Below are 23,474 nucleotides of genomic sequence, written 5' to 3' on the forward strand. Positions count from 1 at the left end.
TTCTCTTGTTAACAATTTTCCTCGTGGCAGTCTAATATAAATCAATCAAATAATAACAAACGCATAGTTTTAATGAGTTTCAGTACGATTACACTTAGAATATTCGCAGTTTGTTGTAATTATCCACTCCAAACGTAAACAAGAACTAAATGATTATTTTGCACTAAAAAGTCTCTTTCTCATATATAAGAAACCATAACGAACGCAAAATGTAAATACTTCTCAGTAAATACAATGTTCCATCTCTTTCAGTGCCGACTAAATATAAACGAAAATGGAAAAACATAGAAAATTTTATAATACCTCTATGGTTTGCCTCTAAATATGGCAAAATATATACGTCTGTATAGAAATTTCGGGTACTGTAGTTATGTGTAATAGCAGGTGGTGCATTAATGGCATTAAAACACTGTTATTAACAGTTGACATCAGAATTTTATCTTACTATACAAGGTGTCCTATTTAAATCGAAACTAGTGATGAGTTCAACGATTTTGAGGAGTACATTATTCGATACAAGTTAGTTTCTGTTACGTAAACACGTGAAGGAATTGAATAAATAAATGAATTGATCGTCATAATTCTTTTACGTGTTTTTGACGAGGGTATTTGACGAGCAGATACCCTTTAGTTAAAAAAAGAAACAGATATAGATGAAGCGTAATGCAAGATTTTTACAATATAATTCAATATATTATAAAACAATAAGCAAAAAAGAAATTAAATTTTTAATTTTAAATTTCTCTCAGCAATTACTTTTTTAACAGAGCTTTTATAGCTACTTAAATTTCTATTTAATAAGTGATTTAAAAAATCACTCGTCTACAAGATATTTTTAATTCAATATTGAATTTAAAAATAAAATTTTTATTTTATAATCGGCATCCTAAAACAAAGAATTCACCACGCAAGTAAACAAATTTTTATTTGTACTAAAAGTACAGGCAAAAGTGCTCTTCCACAAAGAGTTGGCAGGGCATTTAGAGATCGAATACAATTCTGCATTTAAGCTGAAGGATGTATTTACTTCTGCATATATGTATTAATGGATGTGTAGTACAACCTTGATTATACGAACACCTGTTACTTGAACATTCTATTACATCTACATTCTGTTATTTCAACGTTATATTATGTTAACCGCACATTTTTTTATATAATACATATTATTGTGATAAAAGTGTTCAATTACTTTTATAAGATGAAATGTGTTCACAATAATTTTTAAGATTATTAAGAGTGTAGCGTAACAGATTGATACCGCTTAAAAAAAAATTACAATGGTCGGTCTTAGCTTTTCTACAAAAACTTTTTGCAAAATGTCTTAAATAATAATCAAGAACTGAATAGTGAAGACGAATCCAACGTCAAGAATAATGAAAACATACAATCCGCCTCACAAGAAAGAAATAACTGTATCTTCGCAAAAATAAATACATATATAAAAAGTTTAATGTGGATAGAAAATTCTGTAAAATACTAATATCTTTCTAGTGTGTATCTGTACTGTGTATCTATTGTAACGTTTTGATGTGTTTTCTACAAATTCGGCGTACGATACAAATAATAATGTCCTTCGTATTTTTCGAATGCGATTAAAGTTCAAGTTAAAGTTCTTATATTTAGCACATGTTTTTCCTTCAATCTGTTTTCTGTGAGAAGTTAAACATTTTCTGTTAGATGTGCATTGAGAGACCGTAACGACCAGCCAAACAATGATATTCTTGCTTTCATTGTTATTCCTTACACTGATCAATATGAAACTCGGATATTTCAAGCTAACGCGTATTCGAGTGAACTTTATGTATTTACCTTATCTCAAACTTTTCGTTGTTAGATATCAAGTTTTGTAGATACAACCAGTAAGCTCTTACGAGACAGACGGTACTATCTCATTTCGAAACTTTTGAAACAGAGCTTACAAGGAAAGGTATCGAATCCGGAAATTAGAAACATTATGAAACTTTGTGTGTAAGTAGAGTAAGTCAAGCTTAAGACATTACAATTTGTTTTGTACCGAATTTCACCTTGAAGGGGTGGAACTATCCCTTGAAAGGAATACAAATTTTTCTTCCTCGCGGATTATCTTAAGAACGGTAAGAGATTACGAGAAAAAAATTAAACAAAAAATACATTGCTTTTTTACGTGTATAAAGTTGCAAAATAAAATTTGTAAAAAAGTTCAAATTTTGATAAATTTTGATTTTGGAAGTGATTAATTTGGAAATTTTATTTTACAATTTTATAGACGTGGAAGAACAATGTATTTTTTGTTTAATTTTTTTTCGCAAGCTCTAATCGTTTTCAAAATTATCCACGGGAAAGAAAAATTTGCATTTTTTTAGAGGTAGTGTGACTCCCTTAAAGCGAAATACGGCACGAAAAAAATTGCAATATATTAAGCTTGACTTATTCTACTTATATACAAAGTTACATAGTTTCTTTAATTTCCGGGTTCGATACTTTTCCTCGTTAGATGATTTGAGACCCAAAACGAATGTAATTCTACAGAATTAAATGTATTGAGAAAATAATGTGATTTACCAGCCAAAAAAGATTGAAGGACTGAATACTAATATCTTTTTCTAACTAAATAAAAATTGTGTTATTTATGTTTAAAGATACTCACAAACAAATGGTATCATTTTCATTTCAATTTATCTTAAGAACTTCTTTTATCTAAACACTTTTCTCCGTCAATTAGTTCATATAACGCAGGTTTCACAGTTCTTACTGATAACACTTCTTTATGTTATAATAATATAATAATCAGTCCTTACAAAAAATTCAATCACATTAGATGATGCCACCCTTTGAAAGTAATTTAACTTTGTCTTATCTATTGGCAACGTCAGTAAGTTCCAAGATATTTCGGAGGATCGATTTAGAAAGGACACACTGTATAATTAATTCTGCCACCCATATGTTGAGTTGATTAACCTTGTATACATTCCTGATTGCCAAACTACAACACTAATACTATGAAAACATTATTGAATTTATGTAATCATTTATATCAGAACGACATGTAATATTTAGTATTCCCCACAATACTTAATATATCAGAAAAAATCTCCCACAATTATTTTAAAAATTATTTACATCTATATTACTTGCCGTATTGTCAATAACGTTGACCTTAATAGGCTGCAACAGCGTTTCTGGTAGTAGACTCCGCTACAATCCACTTGGCACACAAACATACGACGAAGTAAACAAAATTGAACGAAAGATCCAGGAATATTACAGAGACAAAAATTCACAATCTCTGACCACCGTATATAATAATATTTCCCATCGATGACCGTTCACGTAGATTCACAGGTGGCCCACGACTTGTTATAATCCGATCTCTGGTTTCCTAATTCGTGTTTAAAGTTACTTTAAAGTATATTTACGCGAACGATGGTTATACTGGGGAAACATTGATCCACCGATCACGTGTATTACTATGCGACCAGTAGTTTCCTTGCTCTTCAACGTCACGATTGATCACAGATTGAATACCTTCGCAGGACGATCCCGGCCAGTATGATCGTAACGACATTATCGAGGGTAAACGCTGCTAGCAAATGCCCACGGCATTTGCCTCGGGAGCGGCACTGGTGGCACGCTTTCTGCGTTCCCCTTTCAGCTCGCCTACCGCCCTAACGTCCTCCGGAGCAGAGGCTGGTCCAGGCGCGACTGCGTCATGCTGTCATACTGTAGCGGCGCCGACGCTCTCTCGTTTTCGTATTCGATCTTCGCTCATTACTGATTGTGAGACGTCTCCACTCGATCGAGGTTTATCCTATAAATGACGAACGTCATGGTGGTCTAGACGTGCGAAAAAGTGATTGAAAATCAATTTCTCGAGCTGAACATTTTGAAAAAGTTTTTGTTGCTAGAAACTGACAATACTTTAACCCTTTGAGAGCCAGGGGAAATTTTCATATGTATTCGAGAAATGTCAGGCCATTTTAAAGAAAGATGCACGATTATGAACGAAAATTTATATTTCGGTCAATTTTGATCTGAAGTTCATAACATTTTTACACAATACTAAAAACATGTTAGACTTCCTTTATTACTAATTAAATAAAAAGGAAACTTCTTACAGTGCCTGAAGGAGCGATATATCGTTTCTTGGCACTCAAAGGGTTAAAGCTTCAAAATGCAAAATATCCTTCACTTTCAATAACTGTGTTATTGAGAATAATATTCTAAAAAATAAAATCGAGAAATTCTAAGTGAACCTATTTTATAAATAGTCGTTAAAGAATATTAAAATTTAAGTTTAAATCCGAGTTTTAGGTTTGTTGGTACGTAAATGCACATTATATAGTTGGGTCACAACTATTTGTTAATCCATATATAAATATAACAAATTTTAATCAATTAAAATTTTGAGAAGAGTTCTTAGAAAGCGATAGGTTCCGCACTTGTTTCATACCAAAGTTGAAACTCTTGTTAAAAATAACATACAAATTTTAAATGCAACTGCATTTTTTTATTTTGTTCCTATTTCACGAATTAAACAGTCAATATATTTTGCTGCTTGGAGCACGTGTACTGGTTGTGAGTCCCATGCGCAAAGCTTACCTGTTATTAACACCAGAAATACGGAGCATTTAATATGATTCATATGTAATCCCTATAAAACTTGTAACAATAAATTATTTTCAGTTTCTTCCGATGTTCCTTATAGTATTCAAATGAAACTATTTATTTGTAAAATCATTTCGAGTATTCAAGGCTTTTAAGGTATCAATAATTGCAAAACAAGGAAATTTTAGTGTTAATACTATATTAACTCTTATCAACACTAGGTATTGATTCTCCCATAATATATTTGTAAAAAATTACTGCGAGCAATGGAAGGCATCACTAAGGATGCTCAAGTAAAGTTATCCCTTACTATCTTGGTAAATATAACTTACGTAATTGAACTTCAAATTGATATTCAGATAATATAAAACTTGCTTTGGAAAGATTTTAGTATGTTTAATTGATATTAAATACAAGTGCACACGATTAATAAATTTTGGAATATATTTTCATTATGGTGTTATAATATATAGTGTGGTTGTACAATGACAAATGCAATGATAGCTTGTAACATAATGTTACAGTAAAAGGAATTTGACAAATATCATTTTCTTTGAAATAAATACATTGAAAAAAATTAGAACACTCATACTTAGAATAATAACAGTATTGTTATTCCTAATATTGCTACATATTTTACGAAAGGTAACGGTAAAAGAAAACTGTATAGTTATAAGTAAAAGATAATATTTGAACTTTATTTGACATATAAGCTGTTCAATGTTTAATTCTATCTGTACCATTGTATCATATCATTATATTTTAATATCATTATATTTTATCATTATTTGAAACTTTAAAGACATAGTATCTTACAATCAAGTCGTCGGATTCGTCTTCACATCAGCTACAATATTATGAATTCAAAAATATATATTAACTTTTAAAAATCAAGATGACCTTTATCTTTTAATAAAGAAAATTCTTTTTTGAATATTTTACATTGAAATTTATGAACGATTGAATGTTGATTAACTTTTATATACAATATTTTTTTGTCAGATTATTGGAAATGCCTGGAAAGTTGTATATGTTTACAACAAAAAATGTTTAATCTATTTTTTAATTGGCATAGTTGTCTCGACCTGAAATTTGGTTGTTCAAGTTTTAAATAAACAGAATACTTCAGAACTGTTGAAGTAATGCATTGTATTATCTTGCAGTTGTGATTACATTACAATAAAACAAGAAAAATCTCAGTCGCAGTTCCCACGACAGATGCACTTTAAATAATAATAACTTTCGAAGTAGAATAAAGTAGAAAATAATTCTTTCATGATTTTATAGAGAAAAGTATGTTGAAAATATTGCACTTTGACAAAGTGCGGAATTATTGGAAACTTAAAAGATATTCGTAAGATATTAACATAATTTTTTTAAATGAATTAAACACATTAAGTCTCGGTACGCAAGATATATTCTCAGTATAGACAAATGCTATTCATTTGAAACAGAAATGAATTCATAATATTAAATAGATTCATCGGGGTATCAATAAGAAAAACAGTAATGGTTTCGATGAAAATTGGTATTCGTAAAATGTTGGTTCTTAAATATTTGCTCTAATAACAATTTTTTTAAATGTGATAAATGCTTAGGAAGCAATATGCATTTGAAACATATCACTATGAGTAAATTGATTTTATATGAAATGAACAGCTAATTCTTTAATTTGAATCACTGATCATCATTCTGATATAAATATTTTCCGTCTTATAATCATGTTAGTTTAGTAAATGAGTAAATTAACTTTATGTACATGTTACTACATCATCAATGATAATCTCTGCCAGCTTGAAATTTCGATCTAAAATCAGTAATTCATAATGGCATACTGAAAGTAAGAAAAAATGGAGATGATATCCATTTATGATAAAAGTGACCAGTATTTGAGAGAAGCATATTGTTTGCAGTGTAGTGGTTTGGACTCTTTTCGCGCGCAGAATACGACGAACAGTGGATGATCAGCAATGCTTCTAGAAGGCGTGCATTTCCCATGCCGCGGGAGAAAATATTTAATATTGTATTTACATTTATTCTGTTACTTTTACGTTTAATTAAATACCTACTACAGCAGAAAGATACATTTCCTAATTGTAAGGATCCAACACAAAACAGACATACTTGTTTCACTCGTTTTATTGTTGGGCTTACATATAGATTTTCGTTGACTTTAGCTGTTATAACTTCTTTCCCTCTTTCGGTATTAATAACTTTAGTCCTCGTACGTTTTTTCACAACATTCCCAGTTTGACGAATAGTTTTAACTACCTTCGTGTATGTATTTCGTGATGGGCAATTGAGCCATCCAGAAGCTAAATCGATTAACTCCACATTTTTATATTTATAATATGTTTCCCTAATAATAAAGATCAAGAGCATATAATAACAAAATTTTATTGGTCATCGAAGAAAATATTATTTATTTCAGAAACCAACTAATTAACTCTATACTCTAACGCAAATCCAGATTGAAATGCAATGCAATCCATGCTACAGTGTGCGCTGGACAGTGCCTTGTATATAACGGTAAATTATTTAATGTTATCTCGTCACAAAAAGTAAGTAAAAGAAATTAGTCAGTTACAATCTAACTGCTGTAGAAGTAAGTACATATAATTGCAGATTATTGAACAATCATTTTAATTTTAGTGGAAATTATTTTTAGAAAAAAGAAAAGTTATACCGTTATATCAAGTTGAATGAGATTAAAAATAATTATTTGGGCGTGGAAAATGCTGAATTACTGTCATTAATATTAGAAAATCAGTAGCAGGTAGACCACTAGATTTAAAAAAATTAGACCAGCCTTTGTTATATTCTACAGATATAATAGAACTGTGACAAGAGAAAAGAGGAAAGATATGATTGACCTGTTGAAATTCATTCCTTCTGTTAAACCTGATTATTATAAAAATTTAAGAACAAATCGACAGTATGGGGTCTCATATCAAATACAGTTGACGAAGAAGACATTATGTTGCTGAATAATCAATTTAAACAAACTAACATTATCCATCCTTACAATACGATGTAGGATAATGAAATTTCTCTGTAAAAAAAAGTAATTTGAAGACTAAGATATACTATCTTATACATTTTATATGTCATTAAATAAAAGCTATGTCTGCAATAATACATTCTACAATGTTTATTTGAATTTATATTTTAAAAGGAATTTTTATTGGATATATATATTTTTCACTTTCTGGTTTATGAAGTTAATCGATTTGGCTTGTGAATGGCTCAATTACGATTAGGAAGTGTACATTTTTATGTACAATATAGAACTACTTCTGTTAAACACTGGTCACTTTTACTATAAACGAATATCGTATTGATCGATCCTTGTGTAGAAGGCAGGGGAGGAGCGGGGTGACGGTCAGAGTCAGAGATTGTGGAGGTTCGGAAAATAACTGTTTGAAACTGTTATATATTGGTTCCGAGTGAAACAGTCATAGAGAACAGACATAACATCAGAACTGTTATCAGTCATATAGGTTCTGAGCCATTCCAGTTTTTCAGAATCGATATTATATCGATTCTATACCCATTATTCTTCGGTTCGGTATTTCCTTCAAAATCGAAATACAACAGTTATAGAATCGACAGAAAACCGATATAGTATCGGTTCTGAAGAACCGGAACCGCAACCGGTATGACTCAAAACCGATATATCTATTAACAGTTATGACTTTATTTCGGTTCTTCATAACTGTTTTAAGAACAGAAACCGATATTAAAATTGTTTTCAACCGTTGGTTAAAATACATGAACACGTTCAGATTATATTAAAAGTATCGTCGAGGTAACTCTAGGAGAGCACTTCGAGGGAAAAAACTTTACAGAATTGATTTTACTTAATTTTATTTAACAAAACTCAGTACACAATTAGACGGAGAGTCGCGTAAGTGTTACTTGTTTCCAAAAAACTGACTACCTTTGCAGCTTTTCCTCCTATATTTAGAGGATCTAGCTTAAAAGAATGAGGACAAAAGAGTTTGGAAAAATTGCGACTGCAGAGATCTGCAGATTTGGGGGGGGGGGGGCTGTTATTCTAGGGCCCACCACTTTGGGTCCTGTGGTTTGTTATCTCAGGCTCTCATCGCTACAATTCTTCAGTTTTAGACTAATTCTGGTCAGTCACAGAGCGAATTAAAAAAGGGGCGCACAAAAATACCTACTACGACAAAAGAAAGAATATATTTAGAAATGACTATGTAAAATTCTAATTATTGACTCCAAATATCAAAAACAAAAGAGCGACTAATTCTTATAAATAACTCTTCACTTCGACGATAAAATTGAGACTCTCCAAGTTGAGGACAATCGACTCGGAGGAGACCCTCTAAACAAAACATTTCTTCTTTCAAAAAGTTTCTCTACGGTCAGTTTGTTAAACAACTGGAATGCACAACAGCGTGAGTTTAATATGATAGAAAGAATTCAAACTGCGAAATAATTGTTGTCAAACAAGAGTATATTTTATTGTGTGCAATTATGAGACAATCTTGAGTTGATATGGTGTGAACTAAGAGCTGTAGGGTAACGGCACATGATATAAATAATAGAACCTAATTTGAGATACTTACCAAAACAAGAAATATGCATATTTCTCGATGAAATCTGCATCAAAACATAAAGAAATTAATAAACATCAATACACTGACCGATCACAATGTAAAAATTTAAATGCCTTCAAATCACGATAAAAACTTTATAAAAAAAATTCAGTTTTATCACAGAAATGAATATTTATGGAATTGAAAAGAATAAATAAATGAATTTTACACTTTCTTAAATTTACATTATATTAATTTTTTTCTTTTTTTTCTTTTATACATTGGATAGATGATTAACACATCGGGATCAGTACATTCTTCGTGAACACAATGTATCGGACATACTTTTTTCTATTACAATCATTTTTATAATTGCAACCATAAAATAAAAATATAACATAATAATATTTAATAGTAACAAAGAATGTGAACCCAGACAATTGCTTTTGAATACTGAAAAACAAACATGTTCAATGATAAATCATGAAAAAATAAATAATTAAAAATAATAATTTCTATATTCAGAAATTATTTATATTAAGAAACATTTAATTCGTTTTTTAGGAAATTTAACATACTACCAAACACAATAACGCTTGGCATTCAATGACAAATCCTTAATTAATGTTCAATTATTAATATGATTGTGTTTTATTACTAACGAAGTGTTTCCTATGGTAATTGACATATGAAGGTATTATTTTCCGAAATACTGTGGTGTTCCATATTAGGAGCTGTTCCATTATAGACATCATTATCTTATATCTCTCGTGAAAAACGTGCAAATATTGTATCTGTGTTGAGTAAATTTCGAACGAGAGTCGCTCTAATGTTTCTTATTGCTTGTCTGATGCGAGACTGTCTTTTCCAAAAGAAAGGTGAAGAGAAGGTACATTGGTGGCGACTTCAAGAAATAAGTAGAATCAAAAAAGGTTGTCATTGACAGGCAAAATTGTGGACGTGAGTTGGGTGAAGCAGTGCGCGAGTCACCGTTTTCGTGTTGGGATAGGTCCTGCTTAATCGTAGGGGAGTGGACCAGCACGTAAAGAAAGGTACTCTCGTTGATTGGGATCGAACACCTTTTACCTATTTTATGGTTGTTTTGCGAGGTGCTACAACCCATAACCTTAGAAATCTCTAAGCTAGCGTTAGCGTTTTGACAATGAGAAGGTCCCTTCTGCTGAAGCGATGTAGGAGATTTCCAGTTTAGATTGTACTTCGTTTCGTTGGAAAAATAGAAGTTGTATCGGCTAGCTGGTATGCACGACGTAAGACGCTATTTTTAAGGTAGCGTCCTTAGCATTTTTGTTATTTGGCAGGCAGATAAGTCTGCGTAGTTTTCTCACAGCAACTTCAATAGCATAAGTGGAAGCCATAAATCTTGGGTCCTCGAAGGGCTTGTAGCTCCAAGTGTCCAAGCAACGTGGGCACTGGTTTCCATCAGGTGAAAACTCGAGGCCAGTTATGCGAGATCAAGGCTACGCACCGCATTTATGCTGAGATAAAGTGATATACTATCACCGACACTATTTTTAAGTTAGCGACCGCTCTCGTTCTTCCAGCGCATTAGGGAGGTAAAGAATGAGTAGCCGTATGCAAAATTTCCCGACAGGTGGAAGTCAGTTTCCGTGACTTTAGCCAATCGGGGATAACCGTTAACGAGTTAACTGCGTTTGACGAGTATACACCTCATCTTAAAGCTTGAAATCATACTAAGCCTTTCAACTATTTAATTATTTATTATTTTTGATAAACATACAATTCTTCTTTGTTTTAACATTACGAGAGATTATCTAAAGTAAATTTCATAGTTGACAGGTTAAAGGAAAGTCCCTTTATAAAGGAGCATGCAACGATAACATAGGTTCTTCGATCTTCTAGTTCTTGAGACTTCGACTAGAGTCTTCGGCTACGAGTTATATGCATGCTACACGTCGTCACGTTTTCTTATACTAAGCAAAATAAACTTTGTTGAATCTGATTGCGAACACTTATTTGGATTCCCATCCAAAGCAACTCACATTCCTTCAAAGTCTTAATGTTTCGCTAAGTTTAATGGGCTGCAATATATTAACCCTCTGTGGGCCCATGTAACTTTGAAGTCATATATCAATGTATTCGCATCTTGTTGATTTATTTTATTTTTCATTCAAAGTGGCGAATAAAATGAAGTAATCAGTTAACTTCAACTTATATACGCTCAAGCGTGAAAATTTAACGTCATTGTAAATTGAATGTTACAAAATATATTCGTTTGATGAAATTATTGAAATATGTGGATATTTATTAATTTTGTACTGTATAGATTTTGTTATAATCATGAACAAAAATTCGGCCCATAGAGGGTTAAGAATATTCAGATGTTTTCTGGAAGTTGCGTACTGAAACAGGGCCTGCAAGTATCATAAATTTTAAATGATAATAATTGAAAGATCATAATTCGAAATACGGCACTTAATGAAATTCTATTGTACAACATATTTAATATAAAAAGACGGTAATTTCAGGTATGAAAAAAGAATTTAGTTGGAAGTTTGAAAGACCTTTGAATGATATTAAACACGTTATTATGTAAATATAATAGATTTATTAGATATTAACAATTTTTACAGAATTTGCGTGTCGTTCAATCGTAGACAATACAGAACTATAAACAAAAAGTGCTAACATTATAGTGAACAGACTGGCGACATACGTCGGTACACACATTACATCCTAACTGAAGTACAAATGATTAAGTACCAGACTCAGATAAGTAGATTTATTTCGATCTATACGACCAAAAATTTCGAGAAAACTTGATTGATCACGTTAAGTAGAATATTTCTTTTTTGTTTTCATACTCGGTTCACAATCACCTGTCATTCAAACACATTGAATGATCATTTTCTAATGCTTCAATATTTATCGTTACTGTCTATGAATGCAGGTATTTGTAGATTGCATACCAGAAACATAACCTGGAGTAGCATCTAGATAAAAATATAAAGTGTAACTCATGATCTTAAATGATCAATGATGTTGGTACCAATTACAGTGAAAGAAAATTACTTGTATGAACAATTATGGTTCGGTACCATCCACAAGTTCCATGAGTTTGGAATTCCTTTCATGCTTTTAGTCCTTCCTCAAATTTTATTGCATTCATATAATATTTTTAAGTTTCGGATCTAACAATAGACAGTACTCGCGTCATTGATCACGTTACATTACACGAGGTGAATTATTACGTTTTATTAATTCTCTTCAATATTTAGCACTGTACGTGACGTTTAATATAAATAAAAGCGGCATGCAACGGAGTTCGAAGTACTTTTTATAATTATACATAACTTATCATTATATTGTATATCCACTTTTGCTAGTTAAATTTTTGATGAAAAATAACAGATTATTGGGTCTACTTATATCATGTACCTTTAAAATAGCAGCATTCGTTTAGTGCTTTGAAATCTGAACATTAAAATCGTAAGAGATTATAATTACACATATATTTACCGATCTATTCTTTCATGTTCAGTCTTATTATATACGAATAAAGAGTCTGTTTATTGACATTGAACACATAGTTGATCAATTAAAATTTTATTTTGACCATTACTGTATTAAGTTTGAACGGTCAATGAAATTCGATCTACCTATACCATCGTCACGTCTAAAATGCGTTTTGCTTGTTCATTGTTAGTCTATTTTAAAACCATAGATATTTCAATCAATCGTCTAAGTACCGTCGTAAATAATTATTCCGAAGTACAATCAGACAAATTGCATTCTCTTAATTTCGGTGCGATCATAAGTTTGTCAGTTATAATTAATTCCTTTGATCCAAATGATGCAGATGTAAATGTTCTCCCTGAATGAAAGGCCACAGAAAAATGATCCCTGTATTTCTTCGAGAAAGTTTCATACCGATATACTTTCATAACAATATATAACAACAATGCGTACCATTGGCTGGACATCTTTAAAAATAATAAAATAATATGAGCAACCTCACAGTTATAAATAGATAGATATTATTGTACAACAATTTTACGTAGGTATCTCGCACTACATGTATGTATAACGCATATATAACGTAACTTATTTTATACGTAGATATGTATATATAAGTTCACGGGCCGTTAACATTAACATGATGTATGTACCTGCGCGCACACTCACAAACACAAACATATACACATACGCGCGCATTCCACACGTCCCTTATAAATCTACAATCGTATCAATACTTACAGCTATATCGGACGGTACGCTGACTCATATATCCTAAAAAGTTTCATGCATATCATACGTAAGGAATGGTACATCTGAAAACTTTGCGAGACACTATAGCGTGGTGAATCGCCATAATGCTCGCTTAAATTTCACAATTTCGGGTCCCAGTAATGGAATTTAACCGAGCAGAAAATACAGGGGGAAGCTATGTACTTGCTTCCAGGAATCGGCTCGAGCACAGCCTGACAAAGGCGGAGAATCGATAAAGTGAGCGGAAGCGGTATAGTCACAGTCCGCCAAGCATCAGGGATCAAGAAGCGGGATTTCATAGTGATGCCGCACGCGTCAAATATAAAGATGTGATGAAAAAAATTTCAATTTCAATCACTTTAACCTTACCTCCACAAATGTAGTGTCAGTGAATTTATGAGATTGTTCTAATTAAAATGAGCCCAAACATGATTGAAATTGGACTAATTTTATCGACTTAATGTAATTAATGAAATTAAAGGTTCACCTGCGCCAAATCCATAAAACTAGACCGACTTACTTCGTGTTTGCACTCATTGTAATGAGAAAAATTTGAACATTCCACCGGTAATACAATTGAGAAGGTAATGTTAAAATTATTGCAATTGAAATGTTCTTCATTAAATGTTTATACTTAATGCACGCGGCATCTCTTTGACCTGTGTCTGCTTCTCTTCCCTTCATTGTATTCATTTTCTGTCACTGTCTACTGGGATCACGTTGCACTGAGCTTGAGACAGTGAGTAATGAGGGAAGAGTAGGGATGGTGCAGTGGAATTAATCCGAGCAGATTTCTGTGGAATTTAAGCGAGCATCACCGTATAGCAATATTGCAACAAACAACTTCTTAGAAATTCCGTATAAAAACAACGAAAATTCTATTATGATTTCTTAACATTACTGTTTGATTAAATTAAATTTGTCGCTGTGACGAATAATCTTGCATCCGCAAGCAGTTCGTATCGAAGCAAAGGGCTTTGATTGAACTGTTCGTATTATAATAAGTTATAATAAAATCGATGGTAATTTCGTTGTTCGGTGTCAGACGCGAAGAATTATCTTATCTGCAACTCTTTGAGAAAATTCTTGAGCCAAAGGAGAAACGTTTTTATTTACTATTCTCGATGAATTAAACTGTTGTCACTCCATTTCGTCATGGCTTTATGTTCATCGAGATATCTGGATTCAAAGTACATACTACATATTTACAAACGTATTGATATTTGCCTTCAATTTCATTACGTGCATGTAAATATATAATGCTCAATGTTTAGTTTCATCGGTGTACAGTAGTTCACGGAGTAATTATACGAATGACAGCGTACTTCACTAATTTCGAAGATTTTTGTATATGTTGTAAAAATAAAAATTTGGTACTATTTTTTCCTATACATATGAACAATAAATATATAATTATAACAATGAGAATATATTATTATTAGTAGTAGAAATTGGATAAATTTTAACCATTACCTTAAAAAATAAATTGTATATAAAACTGTGCTGCCGTTGAAATAAAAATACAGCTATATATATAACTAACACTATTTTGATATACAAATAATTGTATTTTTTTATCACAAAATGATTGAAATATTTCCATTTTTTAAATAATAATAGTGGTGTACAATATTTAACTCTTAAAAGACACCGAACTAAATTTTAAGTGTGACCCGCACTAGATTTTGGATCACTTACCATCCAACAGCAGATTAATATGATGACTTTCTTTTAATTAAATCTAAACCCGAGTAGCAGTTATACATATTGGATATGTGCAACAATTTTTGCCGATTTAAAGAAAAGATCAAACAAACTTTTAAAAAGTGTTCTTGATTAAACATATCAACATTTGTTTGGAACTATAATATCCCTTGCCTCAGGGATTCTAAATATTGTTTACCTGATTTGATAAGAACTTTTAAAGATACAATACAAGTGAAATTATTCACAACGTTGACCGTGACAACGTATATTAAAATCAATAAAATCAATGAAATGTGCCCTCATCTGTATAATTACTGAATCCAGTTCATTGGGCTTCACAATAGGACCTCCAAAAAACAATAATCGAAAGATAATGAAGCCTTCATCGCAAGCATTAGTTCAATGAAGTTTTATATCTTTACAGTGTACCAGTGAGTAGTCCAATACTATTTTCACAGTACGAAAAGTAATTTAAACATGTAACATTTTTTCAAACGTTTAATAAATAAACATCGTGTAATCGAGGAACGCTGACAATGGAAAGACAGAAGCAAAAACGTAATTGCACAAAATGTGTTATCCAGATATGAAAATACGTAGAAACTTTCATATTCTTAATTATATTATTCTCCAGGAAATTGGAATGACTCGACAATTAATAGGTTTCTATCTAATAAGATATTCCCACTGATTTTAAATAATTTCATATTCCTCGATGAACAACGAATTTAGATTCACTTTAGTGGCAAAAAATTCATTAAACTTTTACGAACATTTTATAAAAAATAGCGTAAAAGTTAGTTTCATCAGTGAACAATTAATTTCGGCTGAGTGGCTTATCACCTCCAGTGAACAACTGTAGATTATTTGTTATATCCGCGTGTTGAATATAGGAAGAAAATTAAGAACTGATGACTTTGCGGACATAGCTCGAGATAAAAGAAGCATATACTAATTCGTAGAATATTATACTATAGCTTGAACTACTTCTGGTGTTGCACTCAATTAATAATATTTGTTTCAATTATACAGGGTGGTTCTCGCGAATGGAACCAATTATATCTTCAAGGCGGTAAATAGTACACAAAATTTGTAAAAGAAGAAATTAAATGATATCAAAGGGTTTTCTTTCCTACAGATTGAATTTTATAAATAAATTTTTTAGTATATTCTTTTAGTACATTCTGTTAAATGCAACGGTGCACCTAAAGAGTGCAAATGCACTCTTTTAAAGGAATCATATATTCTTTCTATATAGAACGATTAATCATATAAATCTGCATAAAGAAGGGATTGAAGCTACAGTGCCAAAGGTAAGCAATTCGTGAGATATTTCATGCTTTATGTAAATTGTGGATCACAGAAGATTCAGGTCTGGGAAGAAATGTGTACAACCAACAATGAACAAATACGTTTTAGTATTAATATTCAGTGTGGCATGACAATTACTACACAATCACTATGACAATTTCTGCTATGAACTATGTACATACCTACGTTCGTATTAGATTGCTGCGCGAGTTCCGTGCATTTCAATGTATCGCCCATAAATTCGATTTTTGAAAATATTTTGTGATTACTTTAAACTATATATTTTCGATATCTATTTACGATAGTTTCTCACTTCTGCGGTAGTTATTATTTTAGTAGTATATTATTTTAGCGGTAGTATATTATTTTATAAAAATATTCAGACTTATTGTTAAGAAATAACTGTATTGCACTTTTTACTTCTTCGAAATTAAAAAAATGTTTTCCGTATAAATCGTTTTGAAATTCTCGGAAAAGTTGAATGTCTGTTAGTGCCAGATCTGAGGAATATGGTGTGTGTGGAATAAATTACTATTTTACTTTTGATATTTTGTTGTGCATTGTTATAGTCACGTGTGATCTTGCGTTATCGTGAAAATGTCTTAACATATTACCGGAAAATTTTTCGCTTTTCTAATACTCGTTGCCAATGAAAATGAAGAAAATCTTAAGCTAATTGCCGTAAATTTCTAACATCAAAATAGGAACAAAAATGAAAAAATTTGTTTTGAAATATTAATCTAGTAACGATCTGCCGTTTGAAAGTGATTATATTTGAAAAGACGAGAATTCATATCAATGATGGCGAATGTGTTAAAACACTTGAATTGTAAATTCCAAGTTCAAAAATTAATGCGAATATTTTATATCAGTCTTCTTTAGATCCTAATACCACTGTTTATATTACTGTTTATATACTCGTCAAACGCAGTTAACTGGTTAAAGCTTCATAGAAGCGATACGAACGACAGATTGTTTCTACGAATGAGAAGGCGGACAAAACTTACGCAACAACCTAATATTTCTTTTTCGATAACATTTTAAATAAGAAAAGGTACCGACAACTTCTAAAATTTGTATTGCCTAATCTCATCCATACTGTTGTTTTTTTAAACGCAATTGGGTCTGAAATACTATCAACAGGGTGGTGTACTAGCGTGTAATGCATGCATCATTACAGATCATTTACAATGATGGTATTCTGAAAATTGGTTTGGAACATATTGTCCAAGACTCTAGCCATCAAGCCTAATTTAAATCTTCTTGATTTCATTTTACAAGATAAATTTCAATATAAAGGATATTAAATAAAGTAATCTAATAATAATAAAGTAACTAATATTAAAGATAAAGTGCAATCATCATCACTTATTTTAGTGGACGACTTAAAAGAACTAATTAGATTACACATTTTATCTCAACGTTTTGCTATCATTGCACTCGTCTTCATCAGGGGATCAAGGACACACCGATAATAAATTATATACCGTCCGTTGCAGTGAACTTGGTACTCGTGACGTTATTGGGGCAAGAGCTTCGCTCGGTAGGTCCACCTATTCTCTTTTGCGATTCCGAGAAATCTCTCACTTAGGTTCTCGACGTCACACTTCGCAAAACAGTAGGATCACCGTGTTTACAGGGGACCTACGAGTCTCTTGATTTACCGCGATTATATAAACGTTATTCTCGTTTCTCTATGCAACTGGTGATGTACAGAAATATATATAGCATGTTAACACTAAAACCACCGAGCAGTTAAATTGATTTCTTGAAATTTTTCTATAGAAATTGTAACAGTGCATCTATTGAAACGTATTGCTAAATCAATTTCTTTAATAATTTCGCAGAGAAACATTTGTTACCTTTTTAATGATTGCAAAATGAAGAAATCAGGAATGGGTCATTTTAATCCGCCTTTTAGTATAGTTATATATTGATTTTGAAATTTTCCCTTTAAATATAAAACTAAATAATCATTGTGGAATGGGTTTTACTTTATTACTACAGATACCGCTTTAATCATGACATTTTTTTAAATATAAAAAGTTGAGAGCCAATAGAACGCTTCAAAAATTCGAAAAATGGAGTTAGTCGATTTGGCCAATGAGCGGTTTATACGTAATATATTATAACATTACATAGATCTATGTCACTGGTTTTCTGAAACGAAATTAGAAAAAGAACCAAAAATCTGTGTGGGCAAGATGTGTGGCTTTCGAGTCTGACCACTCAAACGAGAGTGCCAGGTTCCGTGCAACGGATGGTAGACTATATTACTTCAATACAAACAATGACCACCTTGAACTTGTCATGTAAAATATACACAAAGGAATTATAAAATATTTGCAGTGTAAAGGTGGATCATTTGTATATCTTCTTTAACCCTTTGAGTGCTATGGTCACATGTATGCATTTTCAGACGTTCCGCTGTGACAATTATAAGTGTACCATATTAATATACACGTTTCTTACTATTATTCAATTTGAAGCAACTAACGAATTAGAATTACAACCTATTCACACATTGTATGAATTAACATAATTTGTCGATCTTCGGCTGGAAGTATTCAGCACTCAAAGGGTTAATAAACCTCATAAAAAATTTGAAATATCTCACGAAGTGTTAATTTTTCTTACACTATACTCTAACAGTTTTTACGTAATTTGTTGTAACTAATCGATCAATACCAAAAAAGGTATATGATTCGATTAAAAGAAAGTGCATTTGCATTTTCCAAGTGTATCGTTGAATCTATAGAAAAAGGTAAACCTAAAAAAGTAGATGCCCTCATATCATTTAACTTCTTTCTCTACAACTACAATATTTTGTATTACTTACCGTTCTCGAGGTATGACCGAGATAAAATCCATACGAATTGCGAGAATCGGCTTTTATAATTCGAGTGATTGTTAATATTATGTTAATATTATGTGCCATTAAAGGTCTTTTTTTATGGTACAATACGAGTTGGCATAAGAGACTTGCCAAGAGCGTTGAGTTGCGCATCGAACACGAACTCGGTTTTCGTAATTAACGCGGTTTCATCTACAATTCCGTGGTAGTCTCCACTGGACTTTGTTCACCCAAGTACGTAAATCCCAGATGAGAGTAATCCTTCCTTTCTCTGAACGTCACGTTGTCGTTTGACGGACTTGGGCTGAGCAGATCACCGCCACGACTGTAGAGGGGGTTCAAGACTGGCGTGGTATCGTGATTATTTAATGTATTTGTATTACTAGCACTGTGATTCTTTCTGCCCAGGGTAGATCGTCGCAAAGAATGGATGTTCGTGTCTCCGTGCGTCCCAACTATGCTCGAAGCACGTGCCGTGGTTGCTGCTTCAGAACTCACCGGGCTCTGTTGACCTTAACAGATGATCAACACAGCTGTGAATCTTCATGACCAAAAACCATGATTTTCACAATCAAAATGAATAATTAATTTTATTAGGATAATAATTATTTTCTCAGCTAAAATGTTCTTGATTACAAATAATAATTAAGTATATGTGACTAAAAATATGTTTTGCTGCTGATAATTATTATTTATAAAAATTATCGGCAAGAGAAGTTTATTTCGGTCACCCGTAACAATTATGGATGAGAGAAATTGTCAAATATATTGTAGAATATAGTCAAATATAACTTCTCTCATCGGTACTTATTATAAGCGCCCGATATACGTTTCATTGATAACAGTTATCGGCAATGAAAAAAAAGTTTTACTATTTAACATTATTATTTGTAACAAAAACGTCTAGATTTTTAATTATGTAATTTTAGAAAAATTGTGTTTAGGGTTTGTGATTGATATACTCAACTTTAGAAATAAACGAATTTCAATTACTGATTTTCATAAAAATTTTTGCATTAATTGTTATTTTCAGTTGCTGTTAGTGATATTTCCGATTACTGAACTGTTTGCACACTTGTGAATATACCTTTTTCTCATTAACGATTCTCATTCACGATGCTTTAGCGAGACGCAGTGCTTAGAGTTTCAACGCGTAATGAATTTTATATATTTGTAATTAACATCTTTTTCAAGTGATCGTATCCATTAGTCCAATAAATTTCAACTTTTCCAATGTATTTCAACGTCTAATAAACGGTTCTTGCAGATTCTCACATGTTAACTACAAACCTACAACCGTTGTTTTCAAAGTCTCAGTTTTTAAAAATATAATTTCAAAGAAAAATTAAATTTTTAAATTGAGAAGTTATTTATACATTCATTATAAAAGCTATACAGATGTTTCCCGGAAAAACGATTGTACCATTGACTCAAAGAAAATAATGTACCTTTCTGCATTATTACAATTATTTAAATACGCTTAAACAATCTGTACAATGCCTAAGACACACGTAAAAGAATCAATTTTTTAAAATTCTTCGAGTTAATTTTGAGACCTAAAGGTCTTAAACAGTCGCTATTTAAGTATGATAGCACAGACATCGTTCGTATGGAAACGAACATTACAGGAAGCTGCAACGCAGAGTTTTTCTTCGACTGAGAAAATTAAGTATATAGTTATATACACAGGATACGAGATACTGTGACACAATCCAACGAGATACAGTAATTCTCAACAGTCATTATCGTTTGAAAATACTCTTACAATTATTGTACTGACATAAAAGAAAGTGCATTTGCATTTTTTAAGTTGAATTTATAAAAACAGGTAAACCTAAAAGTAATATTCTTCAGATGTTTCGTGCATGCAGTTGTATGACATTGCTTCTATGTTATATTTTCTGAAAAGTGTTTATGAATCAATATCTACCGACGTATTTAATATATTGTATTTTGTTTATTGTTCGGGAAATGATTTTGTTATTATGTTACATTCCTATTTTATATGCTTGGCAGTTTGTTTAAATTGCGTGTTGTGTTTTTAGTAAAAGTATAATTTATTAAAAAATCAACATATTTACTGTTTACGAATTATTGCATAATGAAATAAGAAGTTGAGAAATAATATTTTACAATTATATACATTTTAACGACGTTTATCTAGTACGTGAAATATATTTTATAGTATCTACTAATCTATTTTATAAAATATTTTACTTTTCACATAAACAGTAACACGAAGTAATAAATGAAACTTCGTGTATATATATATCAACATTTTGGATTTTAATATTTTATATTCCACAAACACTTCTTTATTGACATACTTTATATACTGAATGATTCTTGCAATTGAGACATATTAAATCTTAAAAATAGTACGAGACACAAAAAGTATGTAAAAGAAATTACCATACTATTTAACTTTATATAGAACATCTTTGTACCTCTTAACATTTTTAAGATATATCTCGCTCCAGTTATGAGAATCATCCTGTATAACGAGTTTCAGTGGCAATAATAGTCAACAAACTGATAAAACATAATATTATTTAAAAATATATAATCTACTGATTTTTTCCCTGATGAAATATATAATTTGCGCATAAATCATCTTATTGTTACTATAATAAAAGGTTATAATTACCTGTGCTTTCTCCGTGATCTTTGGTAATGTAACTCACATTGTCCAAGCTAAACGCGTGATTTTTGTTACTGAAATCAAGTTGTAGATCGTTATAGCTGTCGCTATCGTCTATAGGGACGCTCATTTGAAGCACCTGCGTCTCATATTCCTTCAAATTAGGTTCTACGTACACAGGGTCATAACGGGGTACCACGTACATACGCTGCATTCGTTCCTTGTACGCCTTGTATCTAGAAAAATAAGATCAATCGACATTATTTATACATTTGCATTTTACGTATAGCAATATGTATATACAGCGCAGTAATTTTACTTCTTAGGTCGAATGTTGGACACATTGCGACAAAATGATAAAAGATAATTTCATTGTTTTCATCATTGTTTTTGATATTGTAATATTTTCATTTAAAAACTTTAGTAATATACTGTTTTTTTTGTACGTCATTTATTTTCATTTGTTATTTGTATATTCTGTGCGAAGCAGTAAACAAACTTAAAATACATCAGTTATTTCGGCTGAAAGTGACGTATACAATTTCGACAGGCAAAAACTTTGGTGCACAGCGCTGCTACAGAATGTTCTCAGCGACGACCAAACCGGAAAACGTAATTTATTCTAATGGAAATAATAGAGACCAACAAATTTACATGTCACACGAAACCGCCGTTCGCCGAATGAATATTCGCATGAATACTTAAAACCATTTCTTTCACACGATGTTGACTATAATAGCTTTGCTGTTGTGATGAAGTGATTGTCAAAATAAAGTATAATGTAAAAAGTGTTGTAAGTTATTCTTATTTTCTGGGTAAAGAAAAAACAGCAATATATTATTGCAGGATATAATAAAGCATCTTTTCATGTATTTCCATTGGTTTTTAGTGGTGTTTATTATGTAACATTTACTTTTGGGCAAAGGACAGAGCCACAGGTATCAAACTGTTTTATTGTGTAATTATATCATCACTGAATTGTTCATTTTATTTTATATATATATGTGAAATTTGTAATGTTAAAAATTCAATTGAGACTAGAACTACTTATCGTTCCCGTTAAAATGACAGATTTCAATTTTTTTATTTTACAATTATTGATATTTCAAAAATATTAAATATAGGAAACGATTTTGAAAATAAAGATCTTTACTTGAATACAATAATGAACATTTGGAGGATCTGAAAACAATGTATTATTCTAATCTCTATAAGAATCACATATAAATCGTATTAAATGCTCGGTAGTTCTAGTGATAAGCATCCACAGTCTGGTTACTGCTATCTGTCCTGTTTTTTGTTTGAATAACTTCAGAGCAATATAAAATAAAATTCTACGTATAAAATGTATTTTAAAATTAAACATAATATTTTTTAAACTCCATTTTGACTTCCATATAAAATCAGTTTTGTAAATTATTTCTATGTATTGTAAAATCAGACAGTACAAGTAAAAATATTAGATCAAATAAAGAGACAGTTTTATAATAATAATAATACAAAATTTGTTTAAGCATTATAATCATAATAAAAAATTAGTTTAAGCATTCAGAAGCATAAAATA

General features: G+C 31.2%; 2 protein-coding genes across 15 annotated transcripts in view; both read right to left on the reverse strand.

The window, feature by feature from the left end:
• LOC116425649 (tetraspanin-11) overlaps positions 1–3,683 on the reverse strand; it is a 51,049-nt gene extending 47,366 nt beyond the window's left edge. For 2 of the 4 annotated variants that reach the window (XM_076373296.1, XM_031973651.2), the window contains exon 1: positions 3,118–3,683. The gene's annotated coding sequence lies outside the window, so the exon portion shown is untranslated. Of the gene's footprint in view, positions 1–3,102 lie in introns of all 4 variants that reach the window. The other 2 variants (XM_076373298.1, XM_076373297.1) reach the window with 2 other exon arrangements.
• A 7,926-nt stretch (positions 3,684–11,609) lies between these two features.
• Cad99C (cadherin 99C) overlaps positions 11,610–23,474 on the reverse strand; it is a 303,145-nt gene continuing 291,280 nt past the window's right edge. For 6 of the 11 annotated variants that reach the window (XM_031973650.2, XM_031973648.2, XM_076373295.1 and 3 more), the window contains 2 exons: positions 21,917–22,146; positions 11,612–19,781 (listed from right to left, as the gene is read on the reverse strand). In XM_031973650.2, the coding sequence (XP_031829510.2) occupies positions 19,462–19,781; positions 21,917–22,146 (550 nt within the window). In that variant the 3' untranslated portion in view covers positions 11,612–19,461. Of the gene's footprint in view, positions 19,782–21,916; positions 22,147–23,474 lie in introns of all 11 variants that reach the window. The other 5 variants (XM_031973640.2, XM_031973641.2, XM_031973643.2 and 2 more) reach the window with 3 other exon arrangements.

The sequence above is a fragment of the Nomia melanderi genome, chromosome 13, assembly GCF_051020985.1.
Source record: "Nomia melanderi isolate GNS246 chromosome 13, iyNomMela1, whole genome shotgun sequence".
NCBI lineage: Eukaryota > Metazoa > Arthropoda > Insecta > Hymenoptera > Halictidae > Nomia > Nomia melanderi.